Here is a 17148-nt window from a genome sequence, read left to right on the forward strand (position 1 = left end):
TTAAAATGGCAGTAACTGAAACAATTCATGAAACTTGGTTGTTTAGGAACTCTAAAGTTTTTAACAATGACATGTATATGAACAATACAAAGGAAAGAATTATTGATAGCATTGTATATAGAGGGTGGAGAAATAGTAAAATTAGATTGCATATTGCAAATCTAATGGTATAGGTTTTTTGGTTAATGGTTGAATCCATTGGATTGCCCCTGTTTGTAATGGTTTTTTGAATTAATATATTCTTTTCATTAAAAAAAAAAGTCTAACTTGATTAGAGTTTGATGTAGGTAATTATTGATAGAAATGATTTATTTTCAATTCTATCAAGGAGTAATATTAATGAAATAGGTCAAATACATGTTTTTTTTAAATTTAATATTTTTATTAAATTAGTCTTTAAAAAAAATTCTAACAATTTTTTTTTAATCTTTAAACTTTGCCTTAAAACTCTTTTTATATTAATAAAGACACACAATTTTATCAATAGTTTAGTGAGATTAATGGTGATTGAGGGTAGACTTAGTAGAAAGGATTACAATCTTTTATAATTGAGATCGAAAAAATATTAGAACCACGTGATATCAGAACTCCCATTTAAATCAAATTAGATAGTCTAGTGCCGAATACTACAAATTTTTTTAAAATATGATAAGAAATTAAATTTCTTAAACACATTTTTCTCCATATAGTCCAAAGAAAATAAATGATGTATTGGGAGTTGAGAAATGAGAATATGACAAAGAAAAAAACAAATCCCATAGGCAGGACCATAAAGCTAGCATCCAATATTGTACTCACCACATACAAACACAAGTGATGTATCTTTGAATATAACCCTAAACCACATAAACACACACAGCCAAAATAACTGCTAGATTCTGAATTCTGAAACCATGTTTGCCACAAACAACACAACATAAGTAACTTAGTAAAAACAACAATACCATGCATTGGATCCCTCCATGGAGACACAAATCCACTTCAACAACAACACATGTACAACATTTAGAACAATTCAACCAAATCTCACACAACCATTATTATTGCCCTTTGATTCAATCACAAGGGTCCCACCCATTATTCAAATCCAACCTCAAATCAACCATCTGCACAATCAAATGCAAGTTAATCAGCAATTAATTGTTAGTGCCTTGTATGTGTTTGTATTAATGCTTCAAAGAGAAACCACTTAATTTAATTACCTCTTTGGTTAGTGGAACTGAAAGTTGTGAAATCATGAGATGATGTTGGAATGGAAATTGAAAGCTGAGTGGTGGATGATTTATCATCCAAATCAAGCCATGAGTTTCTGCTGCTTTTCGGTGGCCATTCGTCGAAAAAACGATGAAAAATCTTTTGAGGTTCTTCTTTCCCATCTTTCATGAATGTTTCTTCATTACCTGAGATGTAGCAACCTTGATCATGCTGTGCTTGATTTGAGTTGTTGCTGTTGTTGTTGCTGTTGATGTTGTCACTGAGGCTTTGAAGTTGCAAATAAGAGTACTCATTCTGATCATTGGATAAACCAGAGCAACTCCTCTGTTTTGAAGTGGAAGATGGGCTTATAGTAAGTGGTGTGAGTTGCCATTGATCATCCATAGATGAAGCTGATAAGCTTCTTATAGTACCAGATGGTTCTGTGAAGAAAGCATGCTCATCTACCTCCTCTCTCAGTCCATAAACATACCTGTTCCTTCAAAAAAAACCAAAAAGAAAATCTCTCACAACACAAACACTTTAAAGTAATCATGAAAAAAAAGTGCTTATGTTATAAACTGCTAATTAAGTTGCTTATACAAACCTGCAATCAGTGTTGTTGTTATTGTGAGAGGAAGAGCCAGTACTGTCAAGAAACATGGGAGCAGTACTGTTGTTGTCTTGAAAAGAGAAACTGGGCCTTGAAGGTGGAGGGTTATTATTGTAGAGAAAAGAGTGTTGAAGATGAGAAGAAGCATAAGAAGAGTGTTGAGTTTGAGGATAATGGTAAGTAGTACTATCATGATGAGAGGTTGGGGTGAGTGCTGCAGTGTTATTATCAGGATCAAGACTAGTGCTATTTTTAGTCATTGATAAGATTGATGAAGTAGCAACAGCAACAGCAGAAACAGAATCTGTGTTTGTTGTTTTCAAAACTTCCACAGGCTTTCTTGAACGGTTTTTACCTCTATGCATGTGTCTCTCACAGTACTTTGAATCTGGATATGCTTCTTTTGAACACCTCCATTTCTTTCCATCTGTTCTTCTACACCTCCCTGGCTCTGGGTCTATTTTTCTCCCTAATCCCATTGGCAAATAGTTCCACCCAACTGCATGCACAACACACACACACACCAAATCAACAAACCCCTTTTATTGTCAAAGTCAAACAAAACTATTCATACACATAGTGATATCATAGATTCATAGGATAGTTATAGTACTACTTACAGTGTTGAGACTGGTGAGGTGAGAGCCTTGAAGTGAGAGGTGATTCCAAGTAGCTTCTTTTGATAGTGAAGAGAAGATCAGGTGGAATGTTGATACCAGAAGCCATGTATTTGTAGATAAGAGCTTGATGTTCAAGCTCTTGCCATTGAGAAGGAGTAAAAGGATACCTGTTTCTTCCATTCATCATCAAAAAAGGGTAGAAAAGGAATCAAGAAACAAAGATTGTTCTTGCAGAAAAAAGAGTAGGAGTAAAATATTATTGAGAGGAGTTAGAGTGATGAAACTTGAGAGAAGAGTAGTAGAGAGGTTATATTTATTTAAGGGGCCATTGTGTTGCAGAATCTTGTGTACACATGTATATGATAATATGAACTAATGGTTCTGATTACAGTGCTGCATGCTAATGCTATTTTTCTCTTTCTATTTTTTTTCTCTGAGCTCTTATTATGACTGCACCTCCTCTGTTGCTGCTGCTTCTGCATCTCTGGCATCTCTTGTCTCTGACATATTTACGGAAATCCATAAAATAAAAGAGAGAGATAGTGAGAGAGAGAGAGAGAGAGAGGGAGAGAGAAAAAAAGTAAAGTTGGTAAAGACAAAAGAGGAAATAGTTATTATTAGTATTATTGTATAAGAAAACTATTAAAAGAGAGTTGGTAATGCCTCTGTCTCAGAAAGAGTGTACGGTTGAAGCTTTTACTGCTACTAACTCATTTTACTTTTTCTGTTCCTTTACTTCACAGTTCACCCAGCCTCAGAACTCTGCCTCAGGACACACCCCACTTACAAAATTTGACCTTTTTCTCTTTCTGTGACTTGGAAAATGAGAGATGCAGTGCAGGTATCAAAAAATATCCTAAAGTTTTTCCCTCATGTAAATATTTTTTTATTATAAAGTTACAGATTCAGAAATATTATTTTAACTAAAGTTATTTTTTAATGTGGTTAGTGCTCTGTGACAATTATTCAGTGACATGGTGGTAATAGAACTTATGTTTACCCTGTAGATTGAAGATCATTCTTTTAACAGAAACACTGTAAATACCAAACTATAGCTAGACCTGTACTTAAAATGTTACATACATGATACATCACATGCTTAAGTATACAATCTACCAGAAAATGGCAGAAAGTTTGATGGTTTGAGTTAATTATTCAACATGAAAATGCAGAAAGCATGTGCCAACTAAGAATTATTGTGACCAAATGTTTTACTTTCTTAGCAATAGCATAATAACAGTGTAATAAAAAGCTGGTCAATGTTGTTAGAGTAGCCAAATGAATGAACAGGGACCAAGTTAAAAACCAATTCAATTCAAGCAGAGTCTACAGGGGCAAATGAGTAAATGAGATCATAGACTGGCAGGACTATTTATGCTGTTTGGTTGCATTGAAACCTTTGTGCTATTATTGCATAGTATGTTTGGCAGTGTAGTTATTGTACACTCTTTAGTAGCATAATTTTCATTGCCTAGAAGATCCATTTACCAAATCATATAATTTACCTTTGTACTTACACAGCACCTTACTTCATCTGACCATAAATGTGTGTATATCTGTGTGAACATCTATCATTAAATTTTAGAACATATCTTAATTTAATTTAACATCTATATTTTTGTTTTAACTTTGTGAGACTTAAGACAATGCAAATTATTTTACATTGACTATAGATTACAACTTGCAAACAATACAGAAAGTTACATAACTGTTTATATTTATGAAGTATCAAATATGATTGATATATTGAGGAGGTGAGGTTAAATATCAATGTAAAATAACTTTACATGACAATACATATCTTTTAATCTTTAACTTTTTTATTTTTTGTAAAAACTATATGATATTTTGTGTCTAATGAAACCACTCGGTGTAAATTTGTAATCAAGGGAGATGTAAAAATAAAACAATTCAATCAATTTTAATAATTGCATTATCAATTAGAGCCTCTAATTATTTGTACTTTAACACTCCATCAAACAAAATAATAGTAGTATTTTATATGAGCTGAACCTTACATTATCAATTAGAATCTCAAATTATTTGTATTTTTAACACACCCTGTCAAGGCAAATCATATATTTCGTATGAGTTGAACCTGTTATAACAATAATCAACTCGATAGAGTTAGAGGAACTTAGTGAAAATATTGATCAATTACTCTTCAAACTTTATAAAATATATGGTGATCGTTGTTTGATAATTTCTAAACATATCATTTCCATTTATACTATATATTCGTGAAAGTACATAGTTTAGCTGTGCGGGTATATTGTTCAGTGAAGAAGCAATACTATACACCAAGAGAAAAGAAGGAAAACATATATATATTTGTCAAGTGTGTCTTAAAATCTTATGAAGAAGAGAAGGAAAACATATTTTAAGATTGCATAAACGGCAAAAATCGGAAATTCTAGATATTATATTAAAAAGTCAAAAATTGAAAAACTGGTAAAAATCATATCAGGAGTCGCCTGAGCCACGACGGCAGCCAACCGAAATCGCGCGGCGGTGGAGATCGGATTTTCCCGGCGGCAGTGGTTGGCAGTGGAGTCTGTACGGCCATGCGCGAGTCCGTTTCGCTGATTTCAGGATTTTCAGAAAAGTCGGCAGATTCTCGATTAGCGTGTTTTGGACTTTTTCGGTTCGGTCCATGGAACCATTTATGAATGGGTTGTGTTTTTGGGATTTGTTTTTTGGGATTTTTTTGTTGGATATTTGCTATTATAAGTATGTATCTCTTCGGTGTTTTAAAGTTTACAATCTTAGGGTTTATAGGGTTTTATGATATTCTCAAGGGAAAGCTTAGAAAGACAAAGGTTTTGGGAAACCTTTGGAGTTATCTAAGGGGACTGAGAAACACTTCGAAATCTTGAGTTTGAGTGATTCATATATTGAGAGTCGGAGAGATTGGGAAATATTTAGGTAGAAAATAAGGGTTTGTTCTTGGGAGCCTTCAGGGTTGTTCTTGGGAACTCTGAAGGCGAAGACTATTTTCATGTAACTCATATGTAATCTCTTGTAACAACTTTATGAGTATAGTGAATTGAAGAGCTACTCTCTCCCCCAGAGTAGATCTTTTGATCGACTTGGGTAAACAAACTTTTCGTCTTTTATCGCTTTATTCTGTTATAATTACTACTTATTGGTTATTATTGCTAAAGACCATTTATTTTGGTTGTTATTGCTTTTTGCCTCACGTGTCATAGTATTGATTGAAATTGAACCTTGTCGTTATTCATAACATATAGTTATGTTAGTTAGTTTGTAGCTAAGTCTATTAGTAGCTTAAACAAACTAACTAACAAGTGGGTAGTGTACTAGAATAATTTTATTGGGTTCTAGAAGGGAATGTCCATGAAGAAGCAAGTTAAGAGAAATATGTTGACGTCGGGCAAGTATCCGAGTAATACGAAAGGTCTCTCGGAATACAATTGAGGTTGCCCGCTTAGGCTGGGCTCGCAACCCATAGTAAGAGACTATCCAAAATGGGAAGAAGCCTCCCAATAGTGTGGCGATTGGTCTACCTGAGGTGAACCATTTTCTTACTATATGTGGTTGATGAGGTGTCTAATCTCTAATCGGTTATAAGAATGATTCTGATTAGTCACCATTTGTATTATATTTATCACCATTTAAACGTCAAAAATAAGGTGGATTGTACTACTTGTGTCATAATTTTTGGTTATTCGAGTCAAATTTTGTGAAGTCCGTATTTTTCATGACTTGAGTGTTTCATTGCTATTTGTACGCATTTGGTCTAGTTTGCATGTTGTTTGCAGGTTTGAAGAAACAACAGAAAAATTATCAGAGCTAAAATTGGGCCAGAATGCACAATCAGAAGAAAGTGGAGGTGAAAGCAAGCTTTCCTGCCCATACGCGTATGGGGGAGTCCATTCATGTATGGCATTGTAAATTACCACACGTGATACACGTAACAACAAAAGGGTGTGAAATACAAGTCACTACCCATACGCGTATGAGGGGTGTCCATACGCGTATGGGGCGCTAGCAGAAGCAGACCAAAACCAGTGCAACAAGTTACGTGTATGGGACCAGGCCGACCATATGAGCCACCATGGCGCATACGCGTATGTGGATGCAAAAGGAAGAAGGCCATACGCATATGGCCTGAGTCCATACGCGCATGGAAGCCCAAAAACACCAAAAGCCAAATTTTCCTCTATTTAGTTCCAGAATGCGGATTTTTTAGGGTTGGACGATAACGTAGATCAAGATTTTCAAGAGATTTTTGTGATTGAATATTAATCATCTAGTTATCTGTAATGTCTACAAATTTTATCTTGTCTTTCTTGAATTCTATGAGTAGCTATCATGTTTTTTATTAGTGAGAATTCTAGACGTATGAGAGGAAATCCCAATAAGAATAATTATGACATAATCACTAATCTTCTTTAGTTCCTTAATGAATTATGACATAATCACTAATATTCTTTAGTTCCTTAATTTGAGCCAATGTTGGGTTTTCAATTTTGGGAGACCTCCAGCCTAACCATCAACCATTCCTTCAACGACAACTCTTTGCTTAAGTCTCATAAAGTCCATAAGTGGTAATTCAGAAGTATGAGTAAGATGTTGAAACATCTTATATGACATCTTGATTTTCTTCTCAACTTCACAGTCCTCATAAATTATACTTTCTTCAGTTTTGTGGTCAGACATAGATATGACAGATTTCTCTACACCAAAGATCCTTGTACTTCCATGTTTAGTTTTTGTTTCTAACATGATCTTCATCATTCTGCTCTATAGTTGCAACAACCATCTTCATCTTAACAAATGTCTTTCTCTTATGGCTATCATACAATATAACATAGTTTTTTTCTCCTATCAACTGCCTATTGTAGCTAGTTTCAAAATATAAATCTTCACAAGAGAGTACCTTGTGGGAGGAACAAGCAATATGAATAAGAATATTAGGCTTTCCAAGCCAAACTTGTTGATGATGCCTTTGAGATTTCTCATTACTCTGGAGACACATATGTTGATGAAGTGGTTGTCTAACATATAACTTACAATAGAATAAGGGAATGGATGAGACAAAATTAGTGCACCGGTAATTAGGTTTGACCAAATGTTAAGACATGTTACTTGGTATTCTGCATTCTGAATTCTGAATAGAAGCAATACACCTTTCCTTTGAATTTGAAGGCCCACCAAAATGTATAACCTCTTTCATGTCTTTTAAAGTCATAAATTTGTTTCCTTGATTAAATCCTGAGCATTCAGCTTGAATATATCCAAAATATTTGCATTTAAGACGTTGGATCCCTTTGTACCTGTGAGAATAGTTGAGATTTTGTCTTTCACTATCCTTTTCTTTATGTTGAACGTTCTTGACATTGGTAGAGACATTTTCCTAGATATCTTGTCAAGTTTTCTCATGACTTTACTAAAGATTTTAACAATCCTGAGATTTTCTTCACAATCATACTCTACTTTGTCTTTACAATCTTCATATTTTCCTTTGGCTATATTCTTTTAAGGATTCTTTTTTTGGTTGTTGAACTTCTTAACCTTCATTAAAGTTCTCCATCTTGAACAGAATAAGAACCCTAGAACTCACCCAAACAAAATAGGATGCATGCTCTAATAGCAATTAAAATTATGTTCTTAGAGGGGAAAATGTTGGACCATATTTTTGGGACAACGTGAATAACTAATTTATGACATATGACAGATTCTGGAGACAAATGCCCGACCAGATATATGGGACATTGTATTCCAGAAAGAAAATCAGTTTGCAAATATTATAAGACACTTTAACTTATACAAGATGTTAAAACAGAAAAAGAAAAAAGAACACAACAATTGTTAACTAGTTCAGGGTAAACCACACCTATATCTAGGGAACGCTCTACTCAAGAAAGGAAAAATTACAACTTCAAATCTGTACAATTAGTATTATAGGAACAACAACCTCATGTTGTTCAATGCCTCTTCCTAATCCTAGTGACTCTCTATTTAGGACTCTCAATAGAACAATTCACTCCAAAATAGTTAGAAGGGAACATGGACTTAATCTGAATTATTCCAATTCAAGGCCAGATTCCTAATACTACTCGTGAAGCTTCATTTTATTCTACACCTAAATATGAGATTCATCTCACTTTCACTCAACCGCTAATATCAAGTGATCAACATCAATACTCACAATGATTTAGTGTTGAATATATAACTAAACTAAACAAACCAACTACTATGAAATGTGATTGAAGCAATAATGTGGTGTACTATTATCACTAATTCTTTGTTCTCAAGCCTATTGAAGTAGAATCTTGGAACAAGATTTTACAACTCAACTAACAAACCAAACTCTATGCCTTAAGATATGACTTGAGGCGTTAGAGTGGTGCACATTAACAATAACACAAAGAAAGACTCTAAAGATAAACCCTAACACAAGGAATCTTCAATACTTGCATATAGAGCTTAAAAAATGGGCCCAACCCATAAGCCAAACAATTTAACGCGGTCGAGACCGCAAAATACCTTTAAAAAATACGAAACTATATTGTTGGGCCAACCCATCGGGCCTATGTTTTTCATGGGCTGGGCCAGGCCGGACCAAGCTGGCTTCGGGCTGGCCCATTAAAAAAAGATTTTGGTAAATTTTGGAGAAAAACAGATTGAGATAAGATATGATTGCATAAATGTGCTTTCGAGTGAAAAGAAAAGTAAAAAAGGATGCAGATATATTTTTAAGATGATGTGCTCAAGGAAATAGTTGTGAGATAAAGAGAAAAATTCATAAGTATTGGTGATAATATTAAGTTACTTTGTACTTTTGCATGGATATTTTTGTGGTGTGTGTCTATATATATATATATATATATATATATATATATATATATATATATATATATATATATATATATATATATATATATATATATATATATATATATATTAAATATCACTTAATTAAGTTTATGATGACTCTCTACTTATGTTGTGTAGCTTTTATCCATCACATCCTTTTTTTGTAAAATTAAAACTATAATATTGAAATACGGGTCGGGCTGCACGAGCCTTTAAAAAATGGGTCAGACTCATTTTATGTAGCCTATTAAGCAATCGACCCGGCCCGACCCATTTAAACATATTGGCCCACGGGTCGAAATGAACTAGGATGGGCCTGCCTATTTGACAGCTCTACTTACACACCCACCAAATGTGAGGTTTGAGACTCCTTATATAACAATTCTTCTTCTGGAGTTTTCTCCTTTGGATATCAGTTGAGATCTCATCCATATTTAGTTAGATTCTGTTTTTGATTTATTCCACTAAAGTCTCCAACAAAAGATGTGATTTAATTCAAATTCAAATTTAAACCTTCAATATTTGATTGATCACATTCAAACAAATCATATCAAACGTTTCTAAAAGATATGAACAACCCTTGTTGCATAAGTAATAGAAAGATGCATTCCACTGAACCTGAATAAATCTTAGTATTCTTCTTATTCCCTTAACTATTTAATTACGACAATTTACTTTCTGCATTTTATTTTTCATTGCTAAATTTTTTTAAAACAAAATGTTTTTCAACTCTGATTTTATTTCACAGAGTTTTTCAAAATCACAATTATATAAACCACACAATTCACTCCCTGTTGTGCGTGAAGTCTCAAATCCAACAGTAATTTCTTTATAATTTTTATATCAACCTTTCATAGTGGATTTGTGAGTTGTTATCCTCTCCTAACATTGATCAAATTTGATCGAACTAGGTAAGAAATATTAGTGTATTTATTCATCTTCCTCTTTTATTTTGTTCTTTGGTTATTGTGTGATTGCCCTATATTATAAAAGCTAGTATTATTGCTTGAAATAATTTAATTTTGACTGTCAGTGTTATTTTCTCCTTGTATATTATTGTTCTTGGTTGTTTGAACAATTTTTTTTCGAACATCCATCAATAGTTCACCAGTAAACAGTAATGTTATATAGCAAAAAAAATGAAAAGGAATAAAAGGACATGATCATATAAGAAAAATTTGAATTATTGATGTTGATGTCAAGCAAAAGTTGACTGATAATATTGTGTGTCAAATGAAACCTTACAAAGTATATTTATAAGGTTTAAATATGTTTTTGGTTCTTGTAAATATTGCGAAATTCATTTTTAGTACCTCTAAACATTTCCTTCAAAGAATTATCCCTAAAAAGTTTTTCGTCCATACAATTGGCCCTTAACGTTAAATGTGACTAACGGATGGTGACATGGCAGTCCACGTGTATAAGTAAATTCATTTTATTTTATTTTATTGTAATTAAAATATTGATTCAATTATTTAAGTTATTTTATGTTAAGTTAATATTTTAGATTGATTCGCATTCCCTCTTGTACAACGAAGAAACCCTAAATGTCTCCAAATATTTAATTTTCTGAAACCCACAAATGTGCAAATGTCACCATTGTTACTTGAAGCTCAATTGAAGACGTTGACAACTCCTTAACATTTTCGTTGTTTGAAGCTCTATTGTGTCGTTTCTCCTTTTGTATCATTTTAAAGTTGTTGTTCGAAAGTTGTGGTCCCAAGATTAATATAAGTGAGTTATCATGTTTTTTGAATTGTTTATGGTACCCACTTTCCCGACATGGTAATAGTTTTTTGCATTATGTGTGGTCCACTTTGTTGCATTTTCATGTTGACTGTTAAGTTATAGGGTTTCTAATTGTGTGTGGTCCATTGTTGTGTTGTAATGTCAACTTTACCCTGTTTACAGAATGGGGTTATTCAAGGTTGTATTTTATACAAAGGGTTCTTTTGTAAAAGACCCAAAGTTAAGGTATGAAGGTGGGGATATTTGTGCTTTAAATGGACAAGACATAGATTTCTAGTCATTCTTTGAAGCTCGTGACCTTATTAAAGAAATGGACTCTACATTTAGTGTGTATGAAGTGAAAATATGGTGGAAGCATGGAGAGGTTCCTTAGGAAAAAGATCTTAAACCATTTAGAAATGATGAGGATGTAGGCTTGTTAGCTTTTTTTGCTCTTGTGAAGTTGAAACTTATACCAAGCCCAAACCAACTACTAATGACTTGACCTATATGGAGAGGCTTATAGAGAGACAAAAGGGACATGAAAGTGGTGCAAAAGTGTAGCGGTGAATTTGGTGAGACTAGAGTCATGGGAAGACTTAGCTCATTTTAAACAGAGTCGCCACCGCGCTTTATTGTTTCCAAAAAGGAATGGGTGAAAGAGCGAATAAAACCCACAGAAGTTTTTAAAATCAAAACTAATAAACTTATCAGAGTTCTGGCTACGGAGAGTTTGTTATACAAGGGGAAGGTTTTAAGCACCCCTCATATCCATGGTACTCCATGGGAACCTCTTTGTTTTTATGTTATTATCTTTTGTTTATAAATAACCTATTTTTGTTTAAATCCTATGTGAAAAACTTGTTTGAAATAGAGGGTGGGGATAGGAAGATAAGGTTTTGAAAGTGAGATCGATAAGATATCGCATCTTAGGCCTACATACCCCTTATGTGCAATAGGGAAGTCAGAGCTTCTGTAGTTCCTCTTTTAAAAAAGGAAAAAAGGGGCCAAAGTGGCCAAAATCTTTTTGGGTGTGAGCTTTAAAATACTCACAAGTTTTTTAAAAGAGGGTTAAGCTTTAAAATACTTAACAAGTTTAAAAGAAGATTAGTCTTTAAAATACCTAATAAGTTTAAAGGGTTAAGCTTTAAAATACTTAACAAGTTTAAAAGAAGATTAGGCTTTAAAATACCTAATAAGTTTTAAAAGGTTAAGCTTTAAAATGCTTAACAAATTTTAAAACAAATCAAAGAAGGACCAAGCTTTAAAATACAAGATCAATGGGTTAAGAGAAGTTTCACCGGGAATAATTCATCTCTTAACACCAAGGTTTAAAAACAAGATCAATGGATCAAGAATAGTTTCACCCGGAATAATTCTATTCTTAAAACCAAGGTTTCAAAACAAAAAAGGGTTTTTGGCTAAGCTTTAACATTACTAAATCATAAACAAGTGAAAATCTTTAAAATACTTTGCACAAACATAAAAGAGATTGGAAAAGAATTTAAGTACCTTGACGATTTAGTCAATATCATTCCCATCCTTTGGATAAAACATCAAGCTTAAACAATTAACAATAAATACCTCATGTATGTACAAGAACAAATAAGTGAGTGTTAACAAGCAAGAGATGAATGCATTTAAACCCTTGGATTCAAATCATGTATGAATGATGAATGATTAATGTGATGATTAAATATTGGGTTAGATAAACAAAAATAATAACAAGTACAAGTCACATGGACATAAAATCAAGAAGTATATGTACAAGACAAGGTTAAACATTTAAGTACAAAGACATGGATTAAAATCAACAAGTATGTACAAAGATAAACATGGATAGACAAAGGCCAACATGTTGCATATTTTTGGTTAGGGTTTTAAACCTAAGGTTTTTTTCAAATTAGGGTTTTAAACAAGGGTTTTGAAATAAACTCCTAAACCTAATTAGTTTTAATTGTTAAATACCAATTTCTTTAGGAGAAAATGTCTAAGGGTACATAGATAAGTGAAAGACACTCTAACCTATCCCTAAACAAATATTAACAAACATCCACAAAGTTTTATAAAAGAAACAATCAAAATAAAACAATTTTTAGTTGATTTTTTAAACATAAAAGAACATGTTTTTGATTAATTTTTTAAATGATGATAAAATAAATATTTTTTGGGATTTTTTAACATGGTATGAAAATACACAAAGTAAGTAAATCACACAAAAAAGAAGGGATTAAAAAGACCTAATCTACTATTTTTTATGATTTTTTTGAAGTTATAAAGAAAGCATAAAAAACTAATGGTTAAAAAGAAGGATTTTGGTCCTAGAAGGGTTTGAGCCCACGCCCTTGGGCTGCTACCCAAAACTACACCACCAGCCAACGCGCGCTTGGTGACTAAAAGGGGAGTCCAATTGATTATAACACAAAACAAGTTGGAAAGCACTGAAAAATAAAAGAAATAAAAAGGTCTGGGGCGAGGGGGATTCGAACCCCAGACCTAAGGATCACCAAAGCGCTAAGTACACACACAATTGCCAATCCTGCTAGAACGATGTAGTCGTTAAGGAACAACTACCATTAAACTTAAAATAAACAAAGTTTCAAAATGATTTTCCCACTTCATCTTCAACCTTCAGCATCGTGTACAACAACAATGGAGGGATTAAAAAGAACTAATCTACTATTTTTTATGATTTTTTTGAAGTTATAAAGAAAGCATAAAAAACTAATGGTTAAAAAGAAGGATTTTGGTCCTAGAAGGGTTTGAGCCCACGCCCTTGGGCTGCTACCCAAAACTACACCACCAGCCAACGCGCGCTTGGTGACTAAAAGGGGAGTCCAATTGATTATAACACAAAACAAGTTGGAAAGCACTGAAAAATAAAAGAAATAAAAAGGTCTGGGGCGAGGGGGATTCGAACCCCAGACCTAAGGATCACCAAAGCGCTAAGTACACAAACAATTGCCAATCCTGCTAGAACGATGTAGTCGTTAAGCAACAACTACCATTAAACTTAAAATAAACAAAGTTTCAAAATGATTTTCCCACTTCATCTTCAACCTTCAGCATCGTGTACAACAACAATGGAGGGAAATTCAAACATTATCATTTCTTGATCAATTTTAAAAAAGTAAAACACTGACTTGATCAGAATTCAACCATGATTTCAACCATGTAATTAACATAAACTAAAAATCATTCAAACTCTTGAATTTTTCAGAAATGCATAGGAACCCTAAAATTTGGATTTCAAATTAAATGCTCAATTCAAACAGTTAAGCCCCAAAAGTTTAGGGCTATTATTCCCTACATGTTTCTGAACACAATGGTATCAAGAACTGATTAAAACAATGCTCAAACAGATATGCACAAATTCAAGAAATATACCTCTGAAAATGGATTCGGGGGGAGCAATTCAGTAGACCTGGGAATGCCTCAAGTGTTCAAAAAGCTCCTATGAACCTCAAGGAAGCTTTTAGGATGCTTAAAACTCCTTGATTGTACCTGCAACTACAAACTCGATTTCCACTTAAAACCAAAAAATTTATGGTGAGTTAGCTATGGAGATGATGTTCCAGTTGCAAAACAGAAGTTTAGATAGCTTCTACATGATGTTTAGAAGCTATCAAACTCAAAAGGCCTCAAAACGCACAAGTAAAACTTGATTTCCAAACTTTGATTCAAAGAGACTTTTTTGTGAATTTTGAATGGTGATTTTCTGTTTTAGGTGTTTGGAAAGTGTTTGGATGTTATGGATAGCTTCCAAATGATAAATAGAAGCTGTTTGAAAGGTCGTTTTGGTTCGAAAGTGTTTGGTTTAAGTTTTGGCTAGTTATGAGCTTAAAGAAAGCTTTAATGGAGGTTAAAAAGTGATTTTTGGTTTGGAAGTGTTTGAAAGGATAAGAGAGGTATGGACAACTTCTAATTGATGTTTAGAAGTTGTTCAAACTCTTGTTTGACACCCAGAACTCTTAGAACAAGAATTCACTATAAAAGTGAAAAGAAGAGAAAATGGAGAATTTCAAGTGACTATGGACTTGGAGAATTCTGGTGTAATTGATCAAGGGAGTGATGCCCTCTATTTATAGGAAAGATTTAGGGTTTGTGGAGGGAAAAATCTCAGAGTTTTAAGTTCACATGTGATATTTGTACCTCTTTACTTGTTTGTGAAGAAATGAGAAAAATGGATTTCCAATGGAAGGTACAAGGCTCAAGCATGCTTGTGAGACTTTATTCTCAGTTTGGAGAGCTTGCTTGTGGTGTTCAATTTGCTTTTGGTGCAGAAGAGACATTGTAGTGGCTCAAGTGTCGCGGGAAAAAATTGTTATCTTTTTTCGGGATGAGACACCTGATGCCTTCTTTGGGCTCGAGTGCTCAAAAAATGATTTTTCTTTTGTACCGACCAAACTTTTTATTGTTTCCAAAGTAGGAAAAGGAAAAAAGTTGCAATAACCTTAAAAGTGGGGGAGAGATCTTGGGTAAGAGGGTTGGTTATACGAAGGGAAGGTATTAGCACCCAACGTATCTATAGTACTCTATAGGTTTCTTTGTTTTGTTTATTCCATTCTTGTTATGGTGGAGGTTCTTGTGAGAAAGAGGTGGGACCTAAGGTGTTTGTTTGATTATGCTCGCAAAGATCATCGCGATCCTCTGCATACATATCCCTTAGAGGGAATCAGAGCATCTGTAGCTCGGGTCTACGGGTGCTAAGGTTTGAATGGTTTGAGGGAGAAGTTTTGCTCGCCAAGGATACGACCTTGTGCCTACGTATTCTCAAAGGGATGTTGAGAAAGTCAGAGCAATCGTAGTTCCCACTTATGCTAGTGGAAGCAAAGGAAAAGAGACAAATGTCATCTAAATGTTCGATGTATCTAATCTATATCATCACATATATCTGTTTGATTTTTTGTTTGAAAATCTTTTCATTATAAGCCCTGGGCCATGCCGCTTATGGTGTTTAGAATGATAAAGATGTTTTTGTTGTTTAACCAGCCTTGTGGCAAAAACTTTCAATGAAGTCAGCCTTGTGACAAAAATTTTTGATTAATCAGCCAGCCTTGTGGCAAAAGTTTCAATGAAGTCAGCCTTGTGACAAAAACTTTGATTAATCAGCCAGTATGGTGGCAAAACGGTTTGATTGATTAGCCAGCCTTGTGGCAAAAAAGTTTGATAAATTAATTGTTTGTGATGATATAGAAGAGATACTCCTATCATAGAGATGATAAATGTCTAATCTCCTAGGGTGTTTGATTTGGATGTTGGGGATGCTTATAAGAAGCCCGTGGGTCCTTGTACGAAGCCCAAGAGGAGGCTATCCGAGGGTCCTTGCATTGTAAGCCCAAGAGGAGGCTATGGGAGGGACAATCCAGGGTCCTTGCATTGTAAGCCCAAGAGGAGGCTATGGGAGGGTCACTCGTTTGTACAAAGCCCAAGGGGAGGCATGGTATAGTTGGTTTGAGCTCTTAGAGCGATTTCACCGGGAAACCATACTCTATGTCCTAACCTAAACTAGTGGAGATTCTTTGCACGAAGCCCAATAGGAGGCTATAGGGAACCTAGTGTTGTACTAAGTTGAACAAGCACATAACACAATCACAAGTATGAACAAGTACGAACAAACATGAACAAGTACATGAACAAATATGAACAGTTATACATATATGACAAAGTATGTGTATATAATGGAGTTTATGAAGGAAATATACCTGTAAGCATGATCCGTTTGTATACACGGGGGCTCGGGACTTATACTCGAGGAGAGGTCCACTTGAGTTTATTCAAAGCTATGTAAACAGGTATTTACAAAAGGGCTTGGGACTTATACCTACATGGAGGCCCATGTTTTTTTTGGGAAGATTTAAAGAAAACCTTCATTTTTGATTTGTTATTCAAAGTTAAAAATCAAACTGATTGAGGTATGTACAAAAAAGTGTATGTATAAAAAGGCGTACAATGAAATACCTAATTTCATGTGCGGGAATGGGACTTATACCTATGTGGAGGCCCCTGTTTTATTTTATAAAACATGGTTGATTGTTTTGTTAACAGAACGCGAGGTTTCGCTTTTGTTTGAAGATTTGTTTTTGAAAAAGTTTTAATTTGAAGAAGTTTTATTGTTTTGAAAAAAACTGTACAAAAAGAAAAGAAATG

At 33.9% G+C, this 17148-nt stretch overlaps 1 protein-coding gene across 2 annotated transcripts; it reads right to left on the reverse strand.

The window, feature by feature from the left end:
* Positions 1–734: 734 nt before the first annotated feature.
* LOC131629750 (growth-regulating factor 1-like) lies at positions 735–3124 on the reverse strand. Of its 2 annotated transcripts, none has more exons than XM_058900528.1 (4): positions 2428–3124; positions 1802–2306; positions 1203–1693; positions 735–1106 (listed from the first exon to the last, which is right to left on the reverse strand). In XM_058900528.1, exons 1-4 carry the CDS (start codon positions 2612–2614, stop codon positions 1099–1101), a joined length of 1191 nt encoding a protein of 396 aa, XP_058756511.1. In that variant the 5' UTR covers positions 2615–3124; the 3' UTR covers positions 735–1098. The 2 variants fall into 2 exon arrangements, with proteins under 2 accessions (XP_058756511.1, XP_058756516.1); XM_058900533.1 differs by having other exon boundaries at positions 1203–1687; positions 2428–3121.
* Between the last annotated feature and the right edge of the window lie 14024 nt (positions 3125–17148).

The sequence above is a fragment of the Vicia villosa genome, linkage group LG1, assembly GCF_029867415.1.
Source record: "Vicia villosa cultivar HV-30 ecotype Madison, WI linkage group LG1, Vvil1.0, whole genome shotgun sequence".
Classification (NCBI taxonomy): Eukaryota; Viridiplantae; Streptophyta; class Magnoliopsida; order Fabales; family Fabaceae; genus Vicia; species Vicia villosa.